The sequence below is a fragment of the Haliaeetus albicilla genome, chromosome Z, assembly GCF_947461875.1.
Source record: "Haliaeetus albicilla chromosome Z, bHalAlb1.1, whole genome shotgun sequence".
NCBI classification, from domain to species: domain Eukaryota; kingdom Metazoa; phylum Chordata; class Aves; order Accipitriformes; family Accipitridae; genus Haliaeetus; species Haliaeetus albicilla.
The window spans coordinates 13,663,455-13,687,226 of NC_091516.1; the positions used below are offsets into that span (position 1 = coordinate 13,663,455).

General features: G+C 41.2%; 1 protein-coding gene across 2 annotated transcripts in view; it reads right to left on the reverse strand.

Annotated features, from left to right (window-relative positions):
• PDE8B (phosphodiesterase 8B) overlaps window positions 1-23,021 on the reverse strand; it is a 79,030-nt gene extending 56,009 nt beyond the window's left edge. For both annotated transcript variants that reach the window (XM_069776290.1, XM_069776289.1), the window contains exon 1: window positions 22,624-23,021. In XM_069776290.1, the coding sequence (XP_069632391.1) occupies window positions 22,624-22,941 (318 nt within the window). In that variant the 5' untranslated portion in view covers window positions 22,942-23,021. The remainder of the gene's footprint in view (window positions 1-22,623) is intronic.
• Between the last annotated feature and the right edge of the window lie 751 nt (window positions 23,022-23,772).

The window sequence follows — 23,772 nt, forward strand, 5'->3', positions numbered from 1 at the left end:
TGTTTAGGAGACAGCAAAATCCAAAACTATAGACACAGAAAGATTTAAAAATTAATCTTATTTTTATCTTTGTATGTTCAGCTAGTCAAAAAAGCAACCAATGTGAGGATAGGAACAAAAAGCCAAACAAAACAACTTTATGCTGCCGTGTAAATTTATGATGAACTCACACCTTCAATGCTGTACATCATCTTTTGTTTTCCTTGAGACAAGTTAGCCAAAACTAAAAAAATAAAGAGAAAGCAACAAGAATAATCATAGATGTTCCAAGACATCTTCGGAGAACTAAAAGGACTGCTTCTGCCAGGAAGAGAGGTAAGTGAGGAATAGAATAGGCATCTATGAAATCATCAATGGTGTAGAGATGAATGAAGAATGACTCATCAATTGTCTTCACAATACAAAAAATATGATGCTTTCACTTAAATTATCAGGCCACTGGAGGGGGTGCCTTTTAAAAAGTAGTTGAACAAAATTTACTAAAGGTAGGCCCCTGTGTTGTGAAACACACCAGTAGGAACATAACCTGAGCTCAGAAGTCCCATAGTTGCAGGCTGAGAGAGGCCCAGGGAGACATCCCGCTCCATCTGCCCTCTTTTCTGTCTGTTGCATAAGGCTCTTTGCTCTTGCCCAAGACAAGATAATGGGCTCGTAGACCTATGGTTCAATACAGCAGATCAATTCTTGGGCATGGCTATTAATACTGATACAAGAATGAAGATATGAAGTGATTTTCAATACTCAAATATTCAGGTAATATGTTCATGTAAGTATGAATGGAAACAGCTAGAACATTAATTTGCAGCAAGCGGTTAGCTAAATAATCCTGATCTTCTTCCATCAGCTCTTGGTCTAGCTAAATACTCATAACTTACGAAGCATACTGTTAGTCTGCAATCAAACAATCATTTTAAAATGTAAAATTAACTTTGCCTTCCAAAGACTGACTAAGAAAAAACATCTGGAGGTTGTCTGCATACACCTGAGGGGCTGCCAGCTCAGCATTTGCTCTAGAGACTGTTCAGTTCCCTCCACCTCACACGGAAGGTACTGCCAAAACAAATTTCAAGTCCAACTTCTGTGTTGGGTTGTGGGGGGCATACTTCCAGGGCTCTGTGACGTCAGTAAGAGTTTGCTGGAAGACAGTTATCATATTTGAAATTCCTCCTGGAAATTAGCAAGGGGAGAAGTTAAATATTTTAATACTTGAATATTCAGGAGTTTTCCACAAGTCTAATTTTACTAGAAAAGGGGAATCTGTCTCCTTACTCTTCATTCAATGTATTACTGGCTTTGGCTGCTGCTTGTTGGAGGACTATTTTATTTCAGGGAGATTTTGACAAGAAAGAGTGTGTTCTCAATTAATTTAACACTGCTGTTGCAGTAGTAGATGACCTACCCGGTTTCTTACTGAAGGAAAAAATTTTAGTTGTCTTGGCTTCCACAGTTTATCTAACATAAACTATACAGTGTTTTACTGAAAGTGAACAAATTAAGATTGAGCTGAACTCACAGGTTCTCTCTTCCCTTCAAAACCACTAAGATTATGACCGTCAATAGTCCAAGAGCAGTTGGAAGCAGCACCTCAAATACCGGTTTGCAAGTGCACGCACAGGCATTATGGACTCTACTTCAAGGGTTAAAAGGAAGACAACTTTTTGACCCAAGGCATGCGCTATGTTTTTAGTCTCCTATTTTTCCAACATTACTCAAAGCAGATACTACTAGCTATCAATATCAATCTTAAGCTGGAGTGGTTAGCAGGCTTCTTCTTCAGAGACGCGTGTTGGATGCCATGATCAGAGCTTTGGCTTAGTATCACCTCTTCTTATTTCTTATCCCAGTTAGGCACAGCTGGGAAGAATTTCTTCCTGGTTCAACAAGGTCTGCTTATATCTTCCTTTTCCAGCTACTATAAGGCACCCACATACTATCTCAGCCTAAAACCAACACTGTATTCCTCTTGCTGAACACAGAAAAACAAAACAAAACAAAACAAAACAAAGATGTTCTGATGAGTGCTGATCACGTATTGAAGTTTTCTGAATTGTCTTGTACTTAGAAAAAGCTCAGCTCTGAACTTTGATCTACATTTTACAAAAATACCAAAATAAGCTCTAGTAAAGAATAGGGTATTCCTTACTTTCTTTGAAGACAATATTCTCTCTCCTGGGCTCCTTCACCCTGCCTGACAGTGTTTGCTTTGTAGTTCTTCTGTCTTGATTGTTTGAGTCTGGGGACAGGCAGCTGAAGCTAACTAGTTTGGCTTTTTAATTAAAATTTTAGCACCCACAAGATGTGTCTTAGAATTATACCTAGAAACTCCATTAAAAAAAACAACCAAAAAACCCCAACAAAAACCTAACAGCTACTCCAAATTGCAAATACACAGTACAACCACCAATAAAACAAGAATTAAATCCTCCCAAGTTTTCAGGATAACAGATACATACGTGCGCTTTTTCCATTATAATCTAACATTGACTCTAAAATCAAAAAATAACATTTAAATATGTCAAAATTAACTATTTTGCTGTTGATCCTTTTATCAGAAACCCACAGATAAAAGAATTATTCCCAGAGCAGACCCTACCATCTCAGGTATCAGGAGTGATGCTGTCTCCAGTAACAAAGCCTCCAGCTCAACACCACCTGTTATTGTGCAGCTACAAATTATCAATGTGGAAGTCTGTGCCATGTTTCACACTAAAAATTGTGCAGACAACAAAAATCAAACCCAAATTCTCATCAGAATAAACAACTCAGAGTCTCTCATGCTGACTGAATAAGTCTTGATCACATATAACTCAGTTTAAGTTTCTATTTTACTTTTGACAAAGTCACTGCAGATAAACCAGACAGCAGCAGTAGTGTGTGAATCTAAGACTCTAATACTGACACCTGGATATCACCTTCTGGGACATGCACAGTGCCTTGCCCACTGGTGAGTCACTAACTGAGCCACTTGGATATTACCCAAACCCAGCATTTTGACCCTCTATATTTTGTCATTCAACACTGAAGTGTTTAAGAAGCTTGCCTCATCTATTTAGGTTATAAATCTCAGAGGCAAAGACCACCTCTCACTTTTATAGTACCTGGTATAATAGGGCATAAGGGCTGACTGATCCTATAAGACCTACCCAAATACAGATGAAGAGTAGAAGTAGTATTTATACAAGGTGGAATAGTGGCACACATGAAATGGTCAGAGGAAGGAGAAGCTCTGACCCAGACAAACAGTGTAGTGGGTGTTAGATGTACCTGAAGTATTCATACCTCACAAAATAAGAGTTGCCCCTGGAAACTTCATTACCCAGTCTTACAAACTTGAATGCAGCCATGTTAATTTCACTGCCCTTACTTCACTCATGTAAGTGCTGGTAGGATCAGCATCTTATGTTAGGGTTTAACTTTTTTATACAGCTGCAATCCAAATAAGCTCTGCAAAAGTATGGAAAGAAGGCATTGCATAGTCCTTCAGCTGGCCTGCTGCACCGGAGCAAATTATTACTTACGCAATAAGCAATAATCATTTTGGTATTACTCATCACTATTTCCACAGTGTGGGGGGAAATCATTAAAAGCTTTCTGGAAAAAAGACTCTTTTTTGGACATTTTATTCCAGTCTTAACAAGGAGAAGCACCACCAAATTTAAGCGCCACTTTCCAGACCCAGCATTACAAGAGTCATGCCAATGTTCTACAGAGAGCTCTTACTGCTACTCCAGTTTTTATGTACTGACATCTATTTGAAGAGAATATAGTAATTTTAGTCCACCATTAGGATCGTCCATCATTAGGATGTATTATGCAACTCACTACTAACACAATACTGAGACGATAAAAAAATTACAGTTACATTCTACACAGATAGTGAAACACAACTCTCCTGCAAATGTCTCCGCAACCGATCTCCCATGCCTTCTGCACATGCACAGTATGAACTTCCACACTGAAGAATTAAAAGCAGAAGTTCTGGCCTCTGAATGTAGTTAACTGGAACACCTTCTCTCCCCAAAGAATAGTTACAGCTGCCTACTTTCAATGCACCTTGTATTGCAGAAGCTAAATTCTGTGTACCACTGCCTCCGCTCAGCGATCTGTTTAATTTTATTTTATGAGCAATATCACTGGAGGCAAAAAGGGCTTCTTGTACAGTTAAAGGTACCACGGCCCAAATGCTCAGCATTTTAAAGAATTAAGCAACTATTAAGCAACAGGAGCTATATACATATCATAAACTGTAGGAGAATATTAATCTCCTCTCCAAGAGGTCACATAGACAGTTCAACACTGACACCTTCCAACCAAGTCAGTGGACACTGACACTTTCCAACCACCTTTGTCTAGAAATCCTGCCCCTGAAAGTCATAAAATATTTTAGTTCCGATTCACTGGCAAAATTTTCACAACAAAGATTTTATAAGGCATGATTTCTTCATTTTAGTGGATTAGACTCAGTATCACATACAGCTCCACACTTATGCATAAATTATTCACAATCTAACACTACAGTCCATGTAATTAGAACAGAAAAATATATTGCCAGAGTTCTCTGTTATATACCTCTCTTATATAGCTCTTTATTTTACAACTGTCTTTGGATGGGCTCTGCAGAGAAATATGTTGTATTTCCTCTTAATATCGTATTTTTTCGCAAGTGCATGTCACAATATAGAAAACAGTAACTTCTATAAATTTCTTGCTGAGTCACATTCAGTTTTCAAAGAAGTTGAGAAATACTTGATTGACATATGCTGGGGGAAAGGAGCTGCCAAGAAAGTAGGGAAAGTGATCTGGGCAATCATAGGCCCATCATACTGGCACTCATGTTAAAAATCTGTGCCAGAGTTGGAAGAATATGGACAGAATAACAATATCAAGTTATATTGAACAGAAGATGAAATTCAATATACCAAACTTACTGGGTCACCCTAATATGACCACTGATAAAAAAGTATAAAACAATAAAAGTGATCTTCTAGAGAAAGGAAATTTAATAAACCTATCTTGTTCAAGGCTGCTGAAAGGCATTTGTTGGGATGCCACAGGCAAAGCTGTTAAAAAAGCTGCAGAAAATGGGGTGAATAAAAGAGCTGCAAGGTAGATAGGGCAGCAGAGAACCTTGAGGGCAGGAGTCAGAGAAATGGGCTGAAATTCAAACAATATGAAGTGCCACACTGTGTAGTTATACATGTTGCTATATGTTAGAATCTTCTTAGCTGAATACAACAGAAAAAGCAGAGATGACAGCTTAGGACTCCCATCAGTAAAGTCAGAGCAGACCAGAAGCAAACTTTTTCAAGGCTTTGATGAAATTAAAGGGGTTATAGAAGGTGGCTTCTTGTAATTGCAGGGGCCAGCTCTCTGACCCAAGAGTCCTCTCCAGAAATTGCATTTTACTTCACATAGCAAGTTACCATTAAAGTTTAAATGCTTCTCCAAAAGTAAATGAGAGACGTCTGGCTGGGAGGCCTCCTAACAAAATACATCTGTAATGAAATGTCTGTAATTGTTACAGTTGTTGAACATGAAAAGCCCATTACTGGGCACACATAAAACAGTCTGACTATCTAACTGGTCCCATCTGCAGAAACCTTGTGATGAAGTGATAACAGAGTACAGATAGCTGGAGCCTCTGCACTGAGTAAAACAGGAGCATCACTGATCCAGTTATGGCACTGCAAATACATTAGTACTCCTCCTTACAGAATTTAGGCCCTCAGTCTTCAGACCCACCTAACGTTATGGGAACAAGAAATTTTCACATATGCAGTTCTTCTTGGGGAAATACCACTTTTCCTTTTTAGACCTTTGTAGCGACACAGAGCTAACCAACTGTTCTATAATTAGCTGCCAGACACAGGTTATAACCACCCCAAGGCTGTTTTAGACTTCTTCTGAGTGCAATGACCCTGTGGAAATGTGAAGTCAGACTGGTGCTGTGGTTTTTCCAGTCAAGCTGGATGGTTCTACTCGTGCACTTAAATATTTTGCTAAGTCAGGCTTCAGTGGAGGCCAGGATTGCAAACACATAACAGGTGCACTGGGTCATATCAAGCCACCAAACTAACATCATGTCTCTTGAGAATGGTCCACACTGGATAACACATACAAGACCAGGGCAAGCATGTATGATACTGACTGCATCCACTCCCCGCCACAGGCCTCAGAGATTTCCGAAAAACACAGACGTCATTTTTGATTTATTAATTCTCAAGAGATCTCTCTTTCACTTATTTTTTCAGTGTCCTGGTGAACTCATGTTACGTGCTCCATGGAACACTACCTCCTTTTTGTATATATAGCTGTAAAGCAAGGCACAGTCTGACACATTCTGTAATTTGCAGTCATTATGTTTTTCACAGAAGCTGCCGAATATCAGGTACAGATTACTCAGAAAACTTTCATTAAAAATAAAGCAAAGCCATTTTTAAGTCCTCAAAGTAGATAAAGTCCTATTTTCAAAGTTAGTGTGAATCAACATATCCCTGAATCTATAGTAGGTCTGAGACAACAGCTCTGATAGCCTTTAAGGCAATTTAACAGTCAGCATGGTGAACTCATCTTGCAGAGAGATATGTTCTGAAATGGGAGTTTGCCTCATGTACTCTAAAAGAAAATTGGCCTTGATATACCACCTACGTGCATCCTGTCCAATGATTTTTTTTCCCTACAGAAACTGAGGATGCTGCTTCTCAGATCCAAATTAGGATAATTTGTTTCTGGGAAGACCTTAGGAAAGGAGCCCCCCAAAAAGTTAGCAGTAAGATGAGAAAGAAAGTGAGAAGTCATTTTGCTAGTGATGCAAACTGTAGGGAGTTTATAGATGTGTGCATTGTTGACCCATTTCAGCATCAATTTTCAAAAAAATGTGCAATGAACACATACAAAATGCTGAAAAATTGCCATTCCCCCTAAAAGTCTGAGTGCTGGGTTATGCTTAATATTTCATATTTTAGAATTTTCTTGTGTTTTAATTCCTCTTGCAGCTTCCAGTAGAGAGGTATATATATTTGCACATACAGTTTTTCCTGTAAAAGTTCTAATAAAATACATTTGCATTAACTGGCATTTTTACATTTTACTTTATGAAACAGCTCAAACAATTATCCTTTGCCATTAAAAATTAAAAAAGTAATTCCCTAATATTTTAATTTCAATCATGATGTACGCAGAAATATTTTTAAATTATTCAGTCACTCTTACCACATTTAAAATATGATGGCCTCAAAACACTTACCATGAACTCAGCTAAGGAATATATATTTGGAATTTTTCAGAGGATAACTAAAAGCAACCCTATGCACAGTTCCCATTTTTCTCCAGAGTGGCATCTTCATCTCTGGATTGGGAAGTATCCTTCCAGCTATGGAGGAGTCAGCTAGGAGCTTGCTCCCACTTGGTGACATCTGCGGTGGTGCAGGAATCCTGATCGCAAAGCAGGAACTCTCTGCAGCCAGCCATCTCAGGGGAGGCAAAAGCCACAGGATTAAAGACATCAGGCCATCTCAGAACTTGGGACACATAAGTCTGAAACTGACTTTGCCTATATCAGATCAGAAAAATGTTTACCCTATTTCTACATGTAATAAAACTTACGATTTTGTGGTTATTGATCTTGTTATCAGATTAAGAAAGTGAAAATATGTTAGAATAGAAAACTTAACCTATGTTCACAGAAAATAAGAACTATTCCTCCATCTCTCATGCATGCCAGTTACTTTAATTGAGTTTTTCTGTGTTGCATAAGAGACTTGCGATAAATTGCAATGAAATTTTACTCAGGTTGAAGTAACTAGATTATACTATGAACACAGTAATTTCACTGGTACCCACCAAAAATTGTTTTATTATCCTTGGAAGACTAGTGAAGATGCTGCAACTGTGTACAGAAATAGAATAAATACACACTACTTGGCAAGGATTTATAAATGAGCTCTAGTGAAAAGGTTAATTCAGAGAAAATGAAACAGCTGCAAGAGCGTCTATCTTATTTAAGACGGCTTGGTTTAATACTGTCTATGCTGCTGTTGAAAGGTAGACTGCAGACATTTCCATCTGAGATTATTACTTATCACTGAAATGTGTACAGCATAAAGCAGTACAGAAGTCTCCATGAATTTTTATGTACAGCAGAACACACACGATTGACTGTCATTCACTTTACCTTTCTGTTGCTGACAGTAATATCAGGTAAGCATTTCATTCACATGCTTCCTCATATGACTAGGTTCTCTATGAAAAGAAACATAATGACAACAGATCAAGTAACAGCCTACTAGTCCAATTTAAAACCTTGCTTGGCTTCTTTTGACTGATTTGGACTCAGATGCAAACTAAGCCTGAAACCATATTTATGTAAAGATAGCTTGCTAAATTCTTCACCTTAGTGCTCCACTTCATCTTTTCCTTCAAAGGGAACGATTTTCCATTTCCATATGTGCCTACTAAACACATCTGCAAGCATTAAACAGAGACAGCGAAGCCAAATCTGTAACAACACAAATCATGTTATGGCTGATGGTAAGAAGAGTCAACAATCACTTATTTTATTTTTTCACCCTGAATTTTGATCTAACAGTGCAAACTCTACCAAAAGTGCAAAAAACATCACTGCAAAAAGTAAAAAAAAAAAAAAATCAAGTCGGTTACCAAATGAGGAGGAAGAGCAGCAGCAAGCACTGCAATCCCATTTGTGGAGTCCCTGGGCCTTTGTAGATCTGATTCAGTTGTCCAAGGCTACCTACTTGTCGTTTGCAATAGTGTCACAACTGTGGTGTTTAGTTATCTGGTCTCCCTTAGTACAAGGCTGGTTGTGTCTTGGCAGGAACTATGAGATCTTGGTCCTATGCTTCCAATCTCAAAAGCATACATCGTTGGGCTGTAGTTACATGTAGTCAGTGCAGCCAGCTGCTGAAGCATGTATCCGGCCTTCAAGTGTGTGTTTTAGAGCTGATGTTGCTGTAATCATTAGCCCTCAAGCTATAGTAATTTAAAGTTGTTTTAAAACTACTGTGGGTATCTCCATGGTAACTTATCTTTAGACCTCCCAACTGCAGCATGAAATGAAGTTATCGAAGTTAGCATTGCCAGACAGTTAGATATTTTCCAGCTGGATCTTCCCAGCCACCAGAAAATTTTCATTTATTAGAAGTAAAGCCTTTTGAAGAAGCAGTAAATCAGGTGGACATTTTTATCAAAATATAAACAGAATCTGAGGTAGACTATAGTAAGTTCTGATTGACCTGAAACATTTTTTCCAGAATTATATATTTGAAAAATTTCTCTTGTTGAAGTGACATTTCCAAATCAGCAGGAAATCCAATTCCCACTAACTTCCCATCAGCATACAAGTCAGTTGCCAAGCAAATGTCTGAGCAGAGAAGCAGCAAAAGTTTGGAAGGAGTTTAGAGAGGATGCACAGAAGACTATTCTTCCTGTTTTACGCTTAATCCTGTGACAGGAAGCAATGAAAGTACTGTTTTAAGTCACTCAACTGTGCCATGATTTTTTTTCTGGCCATGGCATACATGGTAGCAGAAGATATGCCTACTGTTGTCAGATACTCATCAGTGTTGACAATGCTTGGAATAGGCAGATAGAACTGCTCTCCTCCAGAGTGAGTAAGAACGTAACTGATCATCAAAGAATGAATAAAGAGACTTGGCAGCTGGAAGACACAGGATATGAACTGTGACCAAAAAGAACCAAGAAGTCCACACATTTAAATGTATCCTGCTTTGATCCCATTCTCAGCAATGGCAACACCTCTGCAACTGGTCAAATGGGAAAAAAACCAACCAACCAACAACCAAAACTGGAGGGGAGATACCAGAAGATGGCTCACCCAACCTGCAGACAAGCATACACCAAGTCTGCATACAAACATACAAAAGGATTGCCCATCATCCAAAGAAGGTAGACTATACCCTTCAGTGATTCTATGCTGAAAGAATGAGTGAAAAATAAAAATCCTGTAAGAGAGAAAGTGGCAGATCAACAAAAGGGAGTGGTGGCAAGAAGCACTGCCAACATCTCCAAGTGATGCAAATCTGGTATGTTGCACTGATGCCATCCCACTACCTCCTTCACTCATCAAGGAATGTTGAACACTTACCCTGATAAGTTAGGAATGAGGCATTTGAAGAAGCAGCACTGCCCAGCCCAACTACTAGCTACAGCTAAAATAGCTAAGGACTGTGTGGGAGGTATGCTGCCAGCTGTTTTAGTCCCTGACAGCCCATTAACCAGAAGAGGAGATTTCAGGCCCCAATCATTCATTTCTATTGAATTAAGAATAAAACATGGGGAAATTTTCAGAAAATTCGAATTGTCTTTTGCCCATTGCTGTCTTCCTATCTGAAAAAGGCCAAATCTTCTTCTTACTGATGTCAGTGGAGTCTTTCCAGGAGCAAGATTTTCATCCTAACATATGGTGACTTCTGAATTTGGCCATTTTTACCAGACTACGTGTACAAATTGCACATTTCTGCACTGGGGCTGGAAGTGCAAAACAGTACATATATGTTGCATGTATGTCTAGTATCCATTTTACAACATCAGTAACACAAACTGAAACACCTTGCTACCGTGAGTAAGTTGCCTCCATTTTCCTTCATTTTGTTCCAGTGGACCCTGTGCAACTATACTACATGAGTTCCCAAATAAAACAAGGGTATGTTGAAGACATTCTCTATTCAATTGCTGTTTAACATGCTCTACGCCAAAGATGTATGTGTATCATAAAATACCAATTTGTAACCATACACATACCTCAGACTTGGATAGGTAAACTGCATTACGTATTGAAACCAGAGAATAAGCGTGAGCATGGTAATTAAGGGTCATCATTTCACAGGCAACTGTCTGCATTAGCCATGAAGGAAACAGCATTCTCTGATAAGACTTTACATGTGAGCTACAGAAGTACAGAGCACTTTTTGATTTTAAGCTATCTGCAGACTATTTGCAATCAAATGAAAAATAACAATAAAGTGAACATGAAAGTATGGCCCTAAAGGAGTTACTTTCAGCACAGCAGAAAAATCTTTCAAATCTAAGGCAAGGCCACAGATGTCTTACAGCTCTAAGGGGGAAAAAAATCCTTGATCTAAAAATAGCCTCTTGTATAAATCTGGTGGAACCCATGAAAACGATTCCTTTCTTTGAAGATGATTCATTACTGAACTCTTTGAACTGTATGGATGGTCCCTAAGTCACTGAAATGCCAGAGGGCCAAAAAAGATCTGTATGTGCATCAGCTGTTCTAGTTAATGCATATCTGCAAACAGACAACAAAGGAACCTTCCAAGTTGATACGGTAGGAAAGAAACAAACAAATGTAAGCCCTAAGTCTAAAACTATTGGTCTGAACTATTTTTTTAAGAGAGTTTCTCATCACCTGCTAGTTTTTCTTCCTGAACTCTGTAAGCATGTGTTGGGACAAAATGGTAAGTATTAGGATGAAACCCAGCAACACACTGAAATACAAGATTTTGTTCCGCTTACATTTGAGGGCCCAAATCCCCCAGAGAATCATATAGATCTAATTCACTGCAGGATCTTACCAGAGGTCATACAATATACTCACGTTTTCGGTTGAGTGTAACACTGATCAGTCCCACTAGTTTTTATGTTATTGATAATTTTATGATATTTCACTTTCTTAAACAGCTGGCTTCATACCTGAAAGAAAAAGTCTGATATCTCTAACACGAGGATGCAGAGAATCTAACTTAAAATGATGTAATTTTAAATATATATATTTTAAAGACTCGCACAACTCTTGTCTTGAGCTTGAGTCTTTAGTAATATCTATCAAACATACAGTTTTCAGTCTATTAATGGTGTGAGAAACAAACAAGTTCTGTTGCTCACTCCAAGCCCATCTGAAGGACCAGAGTAGTAGCTCTGTCACATTGAAACAAGGAAGAATGCCAGAATGCACTGTTGCACCAAATAAAGTAACAACATTTATACAAAGTCACTTTTGAAAGAAAAAAAACTTCCATTAAGATTAAATTTATTCCCATGCACCAGACCCACAGAGCTAATACACTGTGTGAGTCCTCTCCTGGCAAAATCCTATCTGGGCCTGGAATATAGGACCATATGCTGCCATTTCACAAAGTTGTACCAGAATTATCTCCATATTACAACTATTGTGATTGTTATGCCCTGCTTGGTGGTTTGGGGGTTTTTGTTGCTGCTTTTATGTTTTGGTGGGGTTTTGTTTTCATGGATTTTTTTTTTGTTTGGGGGTGGTTTTGGTCTGTTTGTGGTTGGGGGGGGGGCAGTTCTTTTCCCCCCTTTTGTCAAAGCTCTCTTCAGGACAAGACCCTCCCAGCAAGCTCCTTTACCTGTCTTGTAGTAAAAGCACAGATTTAGCTACCAGACTTCTTCCCCAACTATCATGAAACCACACAAACCAGCATGGTTTGTCTGGAGCAGTACTCCAGACAAGGAGAAAAAATGTGTGAAGCTAAGAATTTTTCTCCTTTCAAGAGTATAGAGCTTGCACTGGCAAACAGACTGGTTAGTAGTCTTCAATTTGTCTAGACAAACATTAGATACTTCTCTCTTGCTCTCAAATATTAAATTACAGACATTTAGAAGGAGTCCTCTGCTGTTGTGATGGTTTGGTGTCCTGGTTTCAGCTGGGATAGAGTTAATTTTCTTTCTAGTAGCTGGTATGGTGTTACGTTTTGGGTTCAGTATGAGAAGAATGTTGTTAACACTGATTTCAGTTGTTACCAAGTAATGTTTAGACTAAAGTCAAGGATTTTTCAGCTTCTCATGCCCAGCCAGCAAGAAGGCTGGAGTGGCACCAGAAGTTGGGAGGGGACACAGCCAGGGCAGCTGACCCAAACTGGCCAGAGGAGTATTCCATACCACGTGACGTCATGCCTAGTATATAAACTGGGGGGGAGTTGGCCTGGGGGGGGGTGGGTCAGGAACTAACTGGGCACCAGTCAGAGGGTGGTGAGTAATTGCATTGTGCATCACTTGTTTTGTAAATTCCAATGCTTTTATTATTGTCATTTTATTATTGTTGCTACTATCATTATTAGTTTCTTCCTTTTTGTTGTATTAAACTGTTCTTATCTCAACCCACAAGTTTTACTTTTTTTTTCCCCCAGCTCTCTCCCCCATCCCACTGGCGGGGAGGGAGGCAGTAAGTGGCTGCATGGTGCTTAGTTACTGGCTGGGGTTAACCCATGACAGTTGGGAAATAAAACCACAGAAAAGCAAAGACTATTAGGTGACTTTAGGCAGCAATGGATACATTACTACAACTTTGGAACACAGAACACCATCTATTCATTTCCTGTTGCAGTGAAGCCAATGTATGATTGAATTGTTTTAGAAGCTGATTAAGATTACCACAAATAAATTCCAGAAATAGCATGTTCAAGATGATTGCTACAATCCACAAAATTTTTTAGCACTGAGTTGCAAGCTACATTTTTGTCATGTAACTATAAGATCTGGACAGAAATCACTAGGTTCAGACTTCACATCTCCTCAAGACTTCCAAGTGTCATCGGCATCCTGTGCCACGAAGACAAATCTTTTTTTTCCCCAAAACACCTCTCTACCCACACGCGCCTTCAGCCCCACTCCCTTTGGCTTAAATTTCTGTCCTGGCCTCCTCCAGCCCATAACAGATGCTGCTTCCACAACAACCCCAACTTAGGCTAGATTGATTACTTCCTTTTCACCTGAACTATGATGTCTCACTCTGCTTAGCCCATCTCAGCTCTTCACTTCATCCATCTCTTCTCTAACCATCCACTGCACCCTCATAGTACTCTAGTTGACCTTTTTTATGTCTGCAAAAACCTCCAGAACAAAGGTAGCCAAAGATTTCCCAGGTTTCCACCAGTGCAGTGTGGCAGCTGTCCAGATCTCCATGGGGACAGAAGCGCTGTCCAGCAGCTGCAGCCCATTGCACCATGTCCACAACCCACTGACCACATCCACGAGAACAAAAGAAATCAAAACTTTTGAGATGTCTTGCTATCCTGGCTTCCCTCACTTTGCAATCTAAGAAAAAGGGAAGCAGCTTGAAATGAAGCTGCAGCAAGGTGTTTGACATGGCAGTTACCTCTTCCACGAGTCACAACCCTGCCTGGCACAAAAGCACAGCTTGAACCATTTAATACATGTGAATGGTTTTATTCTGAAATGGAACATACCACCTTTTCCTGACAACTTGTGTTATTTCCCAATATAATTAAACATCTGTTTAGGAAATGGCTTTCTTTGCAACAGGAGGAAGTAGCGATTCATCAGGGTGGGACTCTTTGGAAAGGATGGATTTCAGGGAAGTGGTCTCAGAGCCAAGAGGAAGAGAAAAACACAACAGCCAACAGTCCAGGAGACAGGAGGCAGTGAACTCACGTGGAAGAACCTCTTCAGACTCTTTCAAAATGGGGAATTGAACTTGGGTGTCTCCTCCCCAGAAAACACCCTAGCCACCACATTACCACCTACCCTAGGGTCTCTGAGTTTCAAAAGAAATTTGATTAACTTTGGAAATGAACACACACAAAAGTTAAAGCCTCATTTCCCCCCTCCTTTTCTAAAAGAGATTTCTTGGTTTTCTGGCTAGCACAATGGCTTTATAAGTTGCTTTTCATAAATGGACACAATGATTATTAAACATAACTGCAGGAAAATGACGATCATTGACAACATTCAAGTTCACAGTGCCTTCAGACAGCCTTCCAAATCTGCAAAGGGGCAAAAAGAAAGCCTCTTTTGCTGTCCCCGTGGGAAAATGGCTGATGTAAGAGGAAAGGGAAAATGGAGTGCTGGAAGCAGCTCCAAAGTTGACTTCAGAGACCTCGTGCCCAATTCCACATTTGATTAAGCTCTTTTTTTTTTTTTTTTTTAATAGCACTAAAATGTATGCTGCTGGTAAGTATATCACTATTTTGATTAAAACATGCATAAAATGAGAAAGGAAACAGACTCCACCCCTCCAAATATAGACAAGTAAATTGTAATTAAATCTAACAAGTTACAGCACTACATGCAACCTGGCTGTGAGCAAAGGTTATCCTAGGCTTATAAATAGCTGTTGAATAGCTTGTTTTCCAATAGCTACATTGCTTCAAAACTCCATTCTGCCCATTTCAGCTCATTGCCTTACCTTGCAGTGGACATTACTGACCCTACTAATGCAGAGTCTCTCAGCTAACTGTTGTTTCTCTGGATTTCTTATTTAAGCACAATTTCATAGCATCTATACACACGCTCACACTTGACTGCATTTTCTGTGAATTCTGTATGCTGGAGTCGAGGCGGCCCAGATCTTTGCAACTCTGGCTCCACTCTTCCATGCTATGAAACCAACTGACATGAGCCCAGTTTTCCTATCCTTTTAGAAAGCAAACTGCCTCTTCAGATGCAGTATCAATCTAGGGCAAGAGATCAACAAATTGTAAATCTACATCAAAATTAGTTCTGTATTTTCAAAGTGAGTAACTCACAGTATTAAGAGCTTAATATTGAGACTAATAAATCTAAGCTCTACCCTTTTTGTATTCAAGATATGAAATATTTGGCACTGGCTGGCCAAATCAGTGGGTAGAGATGTACAGGGATTTTTTTTAACAGTTCTCCAGAGTAACTATCTATTCACAGAGTCAGTCTAAAGGAACAGAATGTCTCTAATACATTTTGTTCTTTTATAGCTGACAATACAGGTGAGAAAGACATTTATAAATAATTGGAAGCTGAAGGCTGGGGCAGTGGTTGGCACAAATGGTTGACCTGCAAGGGAGAAATAAAGCTCATGAGCAAATGGACTAATGGTCCTTTCAAGTGAAGAAAGTTATCTGCAGAAGGCTGTGCAGCATGCCATCTTACTCAGAATTAATAATGTATCTCCGGACAGCACTACTTCTTCACACAAAAGGAAGGGTAACTCAAATTTCAGAAGCCAAAAGCACCAGTGTTTTGGGGGAGTCGTGGGAGCTCATCACACTTTATGGCCTGTGAGAATTGCCCCAAAGAAGATGCTCTCAGAGAAGCAAGGGGACAGTCAGCTGTTGCTGCCCTGCAAGGCTGGTGACTTACTGGGCCAGAAACGCACCTACTAAACGGGGCCAGAGGGAGACGGTACTACACAAGAGATCATCAGGCGGCAGTTGTTACTGTAAGCTCATGCCCTCAACCACAAAATGATACATTTCAAACACACGTGCTGCATTCCACAACCTTTACATTGGTAAAGGTGACTGATGATTTTCTGAAGCCGTAATCCTGCTACCATTGACTTACCTTGAAGTCCAGAAAATACTGTTTGGTTACCATGACAACACTACCCCCAAAGAGTTAAACCCTGCTACACCATAACAGTTCACATGCTATTTCCTACCAACCACACAGGTACGTACAGCCTTTGGTAAAGGCAATTTTAGAAAAGTTACATGTACATTAAAGATAATTCTACAAATTTCATATACACCATGCATCTTTCACTTTGGGCTACACTGAAAAACCCTGTAACTGAGACAGACTTGAACCTTTCAAAAAATTAAGAGGAGTGACCAACATGCAGACAGGAAATACAGTCAGGGAATGTTCTGCATGGTAAGTAAAGTACCCTGAGATCTGGCAGAAATGCAGCTGGTGCAAGAGGAAAATTTAACCCAAAGCATGGTTTCTTTTCCATCTCTGGTTTCCCTTCACACCACTACTTAGACTTTCAGCAAATCTTACTCTCCTGGACTTGAATTTTCAAGCAACACTTTTGAGGGAACACACAGATCATTCAAAATGAGAATAGAGTAGTCACGCAAATAGCCCCTGTGCCTCATACTGTGAAGATTTTAATTAAAAAAAAAACCAAACCAAAACAACAAATTAAATTCCTAACTTTGCTTCTTTTTTTTTGCGTATAGGACTAGGGCTTATGAATGTCTCCATCTCTGGTTGCATTAATCTGACAAGCTTACCCATGAGCACAGAGCATTTCAGAAATCACTAGGATCTAGAAACAACACTCCTTTTAACTTCTACAGGCTTCACATATCATTACACAAAATTCAGGACTACTTCACAGAACATTCCCAAGTTATTGAAAACATGCACTTCCATTACTCCTTACTTCAGGAATGCCTATGCTGTATGATCCACCCTGGTACAACTACCTTTTCTAGGAACTCATGGACTTAGAAGAGGTACAGCAACCTGGCTAAAATAACAAACTCCCAGAGAAGCTGAAGGACCCCCCACCAGGAACTGGAAACATTTTTGTGAGTCAGGTGCTTAAATGCTCATTACAGCAAATAGGGCAACCCCATCATCTCAATGCGATAGGTGTCCAAGGTGCAGAGGGGGCACTCAAGCCAGCTGAAAGGAAATGTCTACAAGAGATGTTTGGTAGCCTTGCCTCTCTCTTAGACTACCCGCAGAGCAGGTGTGATGTTTAGTTTCACAACCTAAACCTGCTCAGTTACTCTGCTGTCTACACCACTACCTAAAGTATGATAGATGACTAGATTATTCCTCACCTGAAGGAAAGGAATGGGAAACTGTGTGCCCATTTTCTGTATCACACCCTAGTGATCATTGAGCATTCTCAGCTGCAGGAATTCAAACCTGTCTGTGCATCCCAAGAGCATGCACTATTCTCCAGGGTATATGGCACAACTTCTCAGCTTGCATTATGTCTTTCAGCTGTGTGGTCAGTTTTATTTGAAATCCCTCTGCTCTGCATTCAGCATGATCATGGAGCATTACAAATTGTCAAAAGATCCACATTAAGCTCCTTAGAAGGTAAAACCTCAGAGTCTCATTTTGTGCATAGCAAATAGTACAAAGTAGAAGACAGATGCTACTAATGCTCAGTTTACCTAAAACTGGTATTTTGGGCACTGAAAGCAAACGTTCCAAAATAACTTTTTACTGGAGGACTTAGAGGGGTGCAGGGGTATTGAGACTCCTGTTGACTCTCAATGCCTAAATGGTTGAGGCTTATTGTTCTTTTACAAGCTTCCAGCTCCCAACACTTCTCTCTTCCTATACAAACTAAGGCGGGGGGCTGTGGGGTGGTTGTGGTGGTGGAGGAAGGATGCATTTTACATTTAATGATATAAATGCCTATCACCCAGAACAGTTTTGGAAGTCCAGAATGTTGTGTGACTCAATACCAAGTAAGTTTAATCTACCTGGCTGCTCTGTTTCCTTTGTCAAGTGGTTTATTATATTCTGAAGAAATGGTTTTCTCCATTCTGTAACACTTCCCCTGGCTAGCATTGCTTAAGAGCACAACTAGAGTGCTTGTTGAAGTTTACCTGTACCATTTGAAGGAGGAATGGAAAGGTCAGATATGGAGCAGCAAATCTTTGCAAAAGTTCTTTTAGTGTCTTCATTTAGGAAGTCTGAGCTTAGTCCAAGAAAAGCACTTCTATACAAGCAATTTTCTTTATGGTAAGAGTTATTCAGGTCAGCACCTCTCAGAGAACAGCTAGCCTAAATCAAAAAGACTCTGCACTGTAACACAGTTCAACACTTTTTGGCCTGCCCTAAGGTTTTTCTGCCAGCTTTGCAGCCTCAGAGTATGTTCAAGAGGACTCTGATGTCTTAGCTGTCCTATGGAGTTGTGAAATGGACCTTCATCACACTAAGTTACAGAGTTGGGAGGTTTATTTTCCAACTTTACCCTACATATGGTACATTCCATGTTCTACAGAACATATTAGAAGCCAGTTAAACAGCAGTTCACTTCAAACAAAACAAGAAGTGCCAGAAGTACAGTGGCTTTTCTTATACATTGTACTGCTTTAAAGAGAAGAATTGTATTTGAAATCAAGGCAACGCTTATGGTTGCATTTCTCCAGGACCTGTGGACATGATGCAACTGTCTCAATACCTGGATTTCTCAATGCTCTCCATAGCACTTTGTATTTTTATTTGGCAGCTGCATCCTTTTTCCTATTCCTCCAGATTAAAAAAAAAAAAAAAGTAAAAGCTAGGTGCTTGACATATTGGGGTGCATCCTTCTCCTTAGTGCTCCCACCTTGTAATTTAACACAGTCCAACAGTGGTAAGAGATACTGTCCAATTGTATTTCTTCTTATTTCTGAGCTTTGCTTCTAATAATTATTTTGCTATAGAAAAGCCTGAAAACTGCCAAAACCTGTTCCTAGTGTGACTGACTTTGAAGAAAGGTTCATAAACAGGTTTTTCTCTTTCATAAAGAACACAGCATAAGAAGAACCAAACCATTACACCTGCTGTTCTTGTCATTTCAAGAAGAAAAATAAGATAATCAATAGAATACTGCAGAGGGCTTTTTTTTTCTCCCCACTAGGCTATATGTTAGCAACAGGAGCCTTAAAACTTTTTTGTTCTTGTAGTCTTTAAGTTTGGCTAATGTTTAAGTATGAAGATGTTCAAGAGAAGTGTATCTATGCATGCACTTTTGCTTAAGATTTGTATTTGGCCATAATTAAATGATGTATTTGTAATCATAAATAAGTTAAACTGTTATTATTTTTTCAAGTCTCCAAGGAAGTGTTCAAGAAGCTGTTTACTTCTTGCTAAACGGCTGGTACTGTTGCACTTCAGAACTAGCAATAGTTGAGCAATGGGTCAAGCAGCTGTTACACACTCAGTATCATCTCATGTTCAATGTTATGTTTCAGTGATGTAAGCTAAATGTCTTGTATCTTTCCTAAAGCTGATGTAGAATTTGAGATATTAATACTGTTTGCTGTTGTGATACTGTTTGGTTTTATTAAGGAGGGAATGTGGGCCAGGAATGTCTGGTTTTTACTTGAGTGTTTCTCCCCAAGTACCTTAGTAACACAGCATATGGCTGGGCACTAGAAATTGTGGGTCCTATTCCAAATTAGGGTGCAGACGCATCTTATAATACTTGACAAGTCCACTTAAGATCTTTGTCAGGTAACCTGTAGATATTTGTTACCAAGCTTTTGAGATCCACAAAGAAACACACACACACTAGAACTGCTGAATGATTACTCATAACCAGTGTGAACAGGATGCGAACAACACATCTCAATGCCCTGAACAAGTCAGAACTTTTTCTTAAGGAAAGGACAAGAAAAGGAAACAAAAAAATTGTCTTTGCAACACTGACCTCACCCTAATGAATACAGATTAGATGGACTTAAAAAGTAAGGTTTAGGTAAGCCATATATTTTAAGTGACATAGGATCGTTTTTGTTCTTTTATTTGAATTGTGTCAGGTTGAAATCATTACAGGTTGATTTCTTTTAATGCCAGTTTAATATTATGGTATGGATGAGTTTTAAAACATTGTATAAAGATAGGGTCAGATGTAAATAATGCAATACTTGATTGTGTAAAGAACTAAAGAACAGTTTAGAACAGAAAATGAAGACAAACAAAGAAGCACGGTTTAAGTTGGTTGAGCAGTTACACAACTGGAATATTATATTAATATATAATAGTGCTAATAGCCATTTGACCTGTGTATTTGTTTTATCCCCTAAATACAGTTAGATGAGGTTTCAACACAGCTAATACGTGCAACCAAGCACTGCAGCAGTTAAAACCAGGTGGTACTACTAGACACTTTTTCTGTATCAAAATAACTAATACTTTTCTTCATTTTTGAACTTCTGTGGAAATAAATGTTGTTATCATGTACTATTGGAGAACCATCTTTCCATACCTTTCCACTTCTTATAGCTCATTAGGTACCAAGTACTATTTTGCCTTTATGATAGTTCTGTAATATTCCAACCTTGCTTTGGTCAGACAAATACTCAAGTATGATATTAACCTGTACGAAATCGTGCCCCAAGTAGCAGCAAGAATGAAGTTTTAAAATGATATAAAATATTTTACAGATCTTAATTCTTGTAAGAATGGAAACATTTCTACTATATCACTGAAGCAGTTGTTCAATAAACTTCCCCCATCATTTTCCTTAGGTGCTTGTGACCTAAGGAAAACTGTCAAAAGAACAGAAACTATCCAAAAATAATATTACAGTGTCAATTATAAAGTTCAAAAACATCTGAAATACATTAACTTTTAATAACCAGGAAGTTGACAAATATATTTGTTTATAAGAGCACATGATGTAATAACAAATAATAAACAATTCATAAGAACAGAAAAGGGCATTATCACTTTAAAAAAAATAAATCTTTTTTTCAAATCTCAAAGAATCGTGCAAGAACTTCTATTTTGCTCTCTTCTACATTAAAAAAAAATTGTATTTCATCTTAAGTATTCCACTCTGAAATGTAAAAAAGAATCCTCAAATCCAAGAAATGTAGTAATTTTTTTACTCCAGTCCTGCTCAGACTTTGTCCCTGTCACTGATTATGCAGGTTCTGCTTCCGAGTGAGTAAAACAGCCGATGTAATCACAGACAATTCTACAAGTTTCTCAGCATTTGAACAGACAAACTGGCTATGGGTTGTGGTGGTGGGGCTTTTTTTTCCTGTGTGATCTCTCTCACTTATGTCTACCTTATATGATTTCTGGATTTTTTAAATTATAGAAGAAGATCATATAATCTTTTATTTTCTTAATTATAGTCTAACAAAATACCAGGATCTATTTAAGCCCATGGAATTACTTTATGACATGATACCCTCCTTTAGTAGTACAGCAGAAAGGTGACTTAGGGTGCAGCTGGGTTCATGACACCATCTGTTTTGATAATAAACTTCGGACTGAGGCAACAAAGCAAAATTTAATTCTTGGAAAACTTTCAGGGAAATCAATGAACAATCTACTCTGATACTAAAGAGAGAGAGAGAGAGAGAGAAACCCGGCGCGATCATCTCTCTCTTAGCCGCTAAACTTTAAGGGAAGGTGTTGACGAGCAGGGTGCAGCAGTGCCTGCCTTAGGAGCCAAGCCTCCAGATTTGGAGTGAGATGACCCTACCGGCACAGCCCCGGCCCGCCCCTCCGGGGGTGTCCCCTAGCCCTACACCGGCAAGGTGTGTTTGCCTACTTGTGCGAACCACAGCGGTCCGGTTCTCAGCTGAACATCCACGCCTAGCAGCGGCAGTTCATACTATCCAGATACGGGGGGCGGCCGGGAGAAAAAGGGGTGAAGAAAACCCAACAGCAAGTACGGGCTTTTTGCTGTTGAGAATTGGGGGGGGGCGAGATGTAGCCCCGGCGTATTAACGCCTCTCGCAGACGCCCGCTCCCTGCCCTCGGCCACGCAGCTCGGAGCAAACCCTTTCCCCCCGCAGCTGTGACTCCACGAGCGGTCTCAGCGCAGGGGCACCCGGAGCCACCCCAGGGCTGCGGGCGCGGGGCGGAGGGACCCCGAAGGGCCCGGCGGCCGGCGCCCGCCCCCCGGGGGGTGGGGTGGGGGGGCTGCAGGCGAGGCGGCCCCCCCGCAGCAGTGCCAGTCCGGCCCGGCCCGGCCCGGCCGCCGCAGCTGCGGTGAGTCAGTGGGCACCAGGGCAACCGCTCCTCGCAGCTGCATCCCGCCTGCCGAAGCATCATCTCCCTCCCCCGCGGAGGCGGCGGGGGGGGGACACGACACGACAACGCTCTGGCTCCGTCCTCCCTCGGCCGCGGCCGGCGGGGAACCCACACCAGCCCCTCCGGGGAGCCGCTCCGCAGCGGCCGCGGCTTTACCTGGACGCTGGCGTTGCTGGTCTGGGTCTGGGTCTCCGCCTCGACGCCGCAGCAGCGGGTCGCCCTGGCCCGGGCGGAGGCGCCGGGCTCCCTGCGCTCCTTGCGGCGGGGGCCGGCGGAGGGCGGCGGCTGCTGCCGGCTCTGGTAGGCGAGGACGGAGGGGATGGAGTCGGCCGCGTCTGTCTTGATGAAGAGGCCGTGCAGGGTGGCGGTGCCCTGCGAGATGGTGGTGGTCTGGTGGGGGGAATTGGACTCGTCCGAGTCCCGGCAGTAAATCACGCCGCTCTGCGAGACGTGGATGCTGGGGGCGCAGCCCATCCCTTCCCTTCCCCACCCCGCCCCGCTACACCGCCGGCGGGCCGGCCCGCTCCGCTCCGCTCCCACCTGCCGCCCGCCCGGGCTGCGGGGCCGCCGCCCCTGCGCCGCGCACCCCGCGGCGGCTCCGGCTCCGGCTCGGCACCGGCACCGGCACCGGCACCACCCCCCGCCGGTGGCGCTGCCCCGGCCGCTCCCGCCCATGCGGCGCCTCCCCGGCACCCCCGCCCATCCCCCCCGCGCCGCCTCCAGGGACCCCGGACCCGTCAAGCCCCTTCCCCTCCTCGGCAGCGTCTTACGAGGTGCCTGCGGCCACCGGGTCCTCCAGCCGGCGGGGAGGAGGAGAAGCGGCAGCAGCATCATCGGCGGTGCAGCCCCCTCCCGAGCCGGGCAGAGGGTCTGCTCTCGAGCCTTCTGCGCGTACACGACACCCCCCAGCTGTGCCAAATCCTCCCCCCCTTTTTAAAAGCAGTTTAAAAAACTTATTCTGACAGTCAAAACGAGCCCACTTTTCTTAGCCACGGGTGAGCAAATCTCAATTGTTTGGGGGGAACTGCAGGAAGGAGTTCGGAGCCGGACGGCACCCGCTGCAAGTTGGGAAAAAAAGGTCAGCATTATTCCACAGTTTTTAATGTTGTTTTTCAATTAGGCCAATACTCAAAGACACAAACTGCTGGTTTAGCCTATATGTCTGACAGCTGCCAATCCCCTTTTCCAGTCCCTGGGGAGATAATCAAGCAAAATGTTTAATGCTGCAGAGATTTACACACCTTCTTAGCATTCCACAGTGAATAGTTTCATTGACCTCAGTTAAACTACCTATGAGGTGTAAAG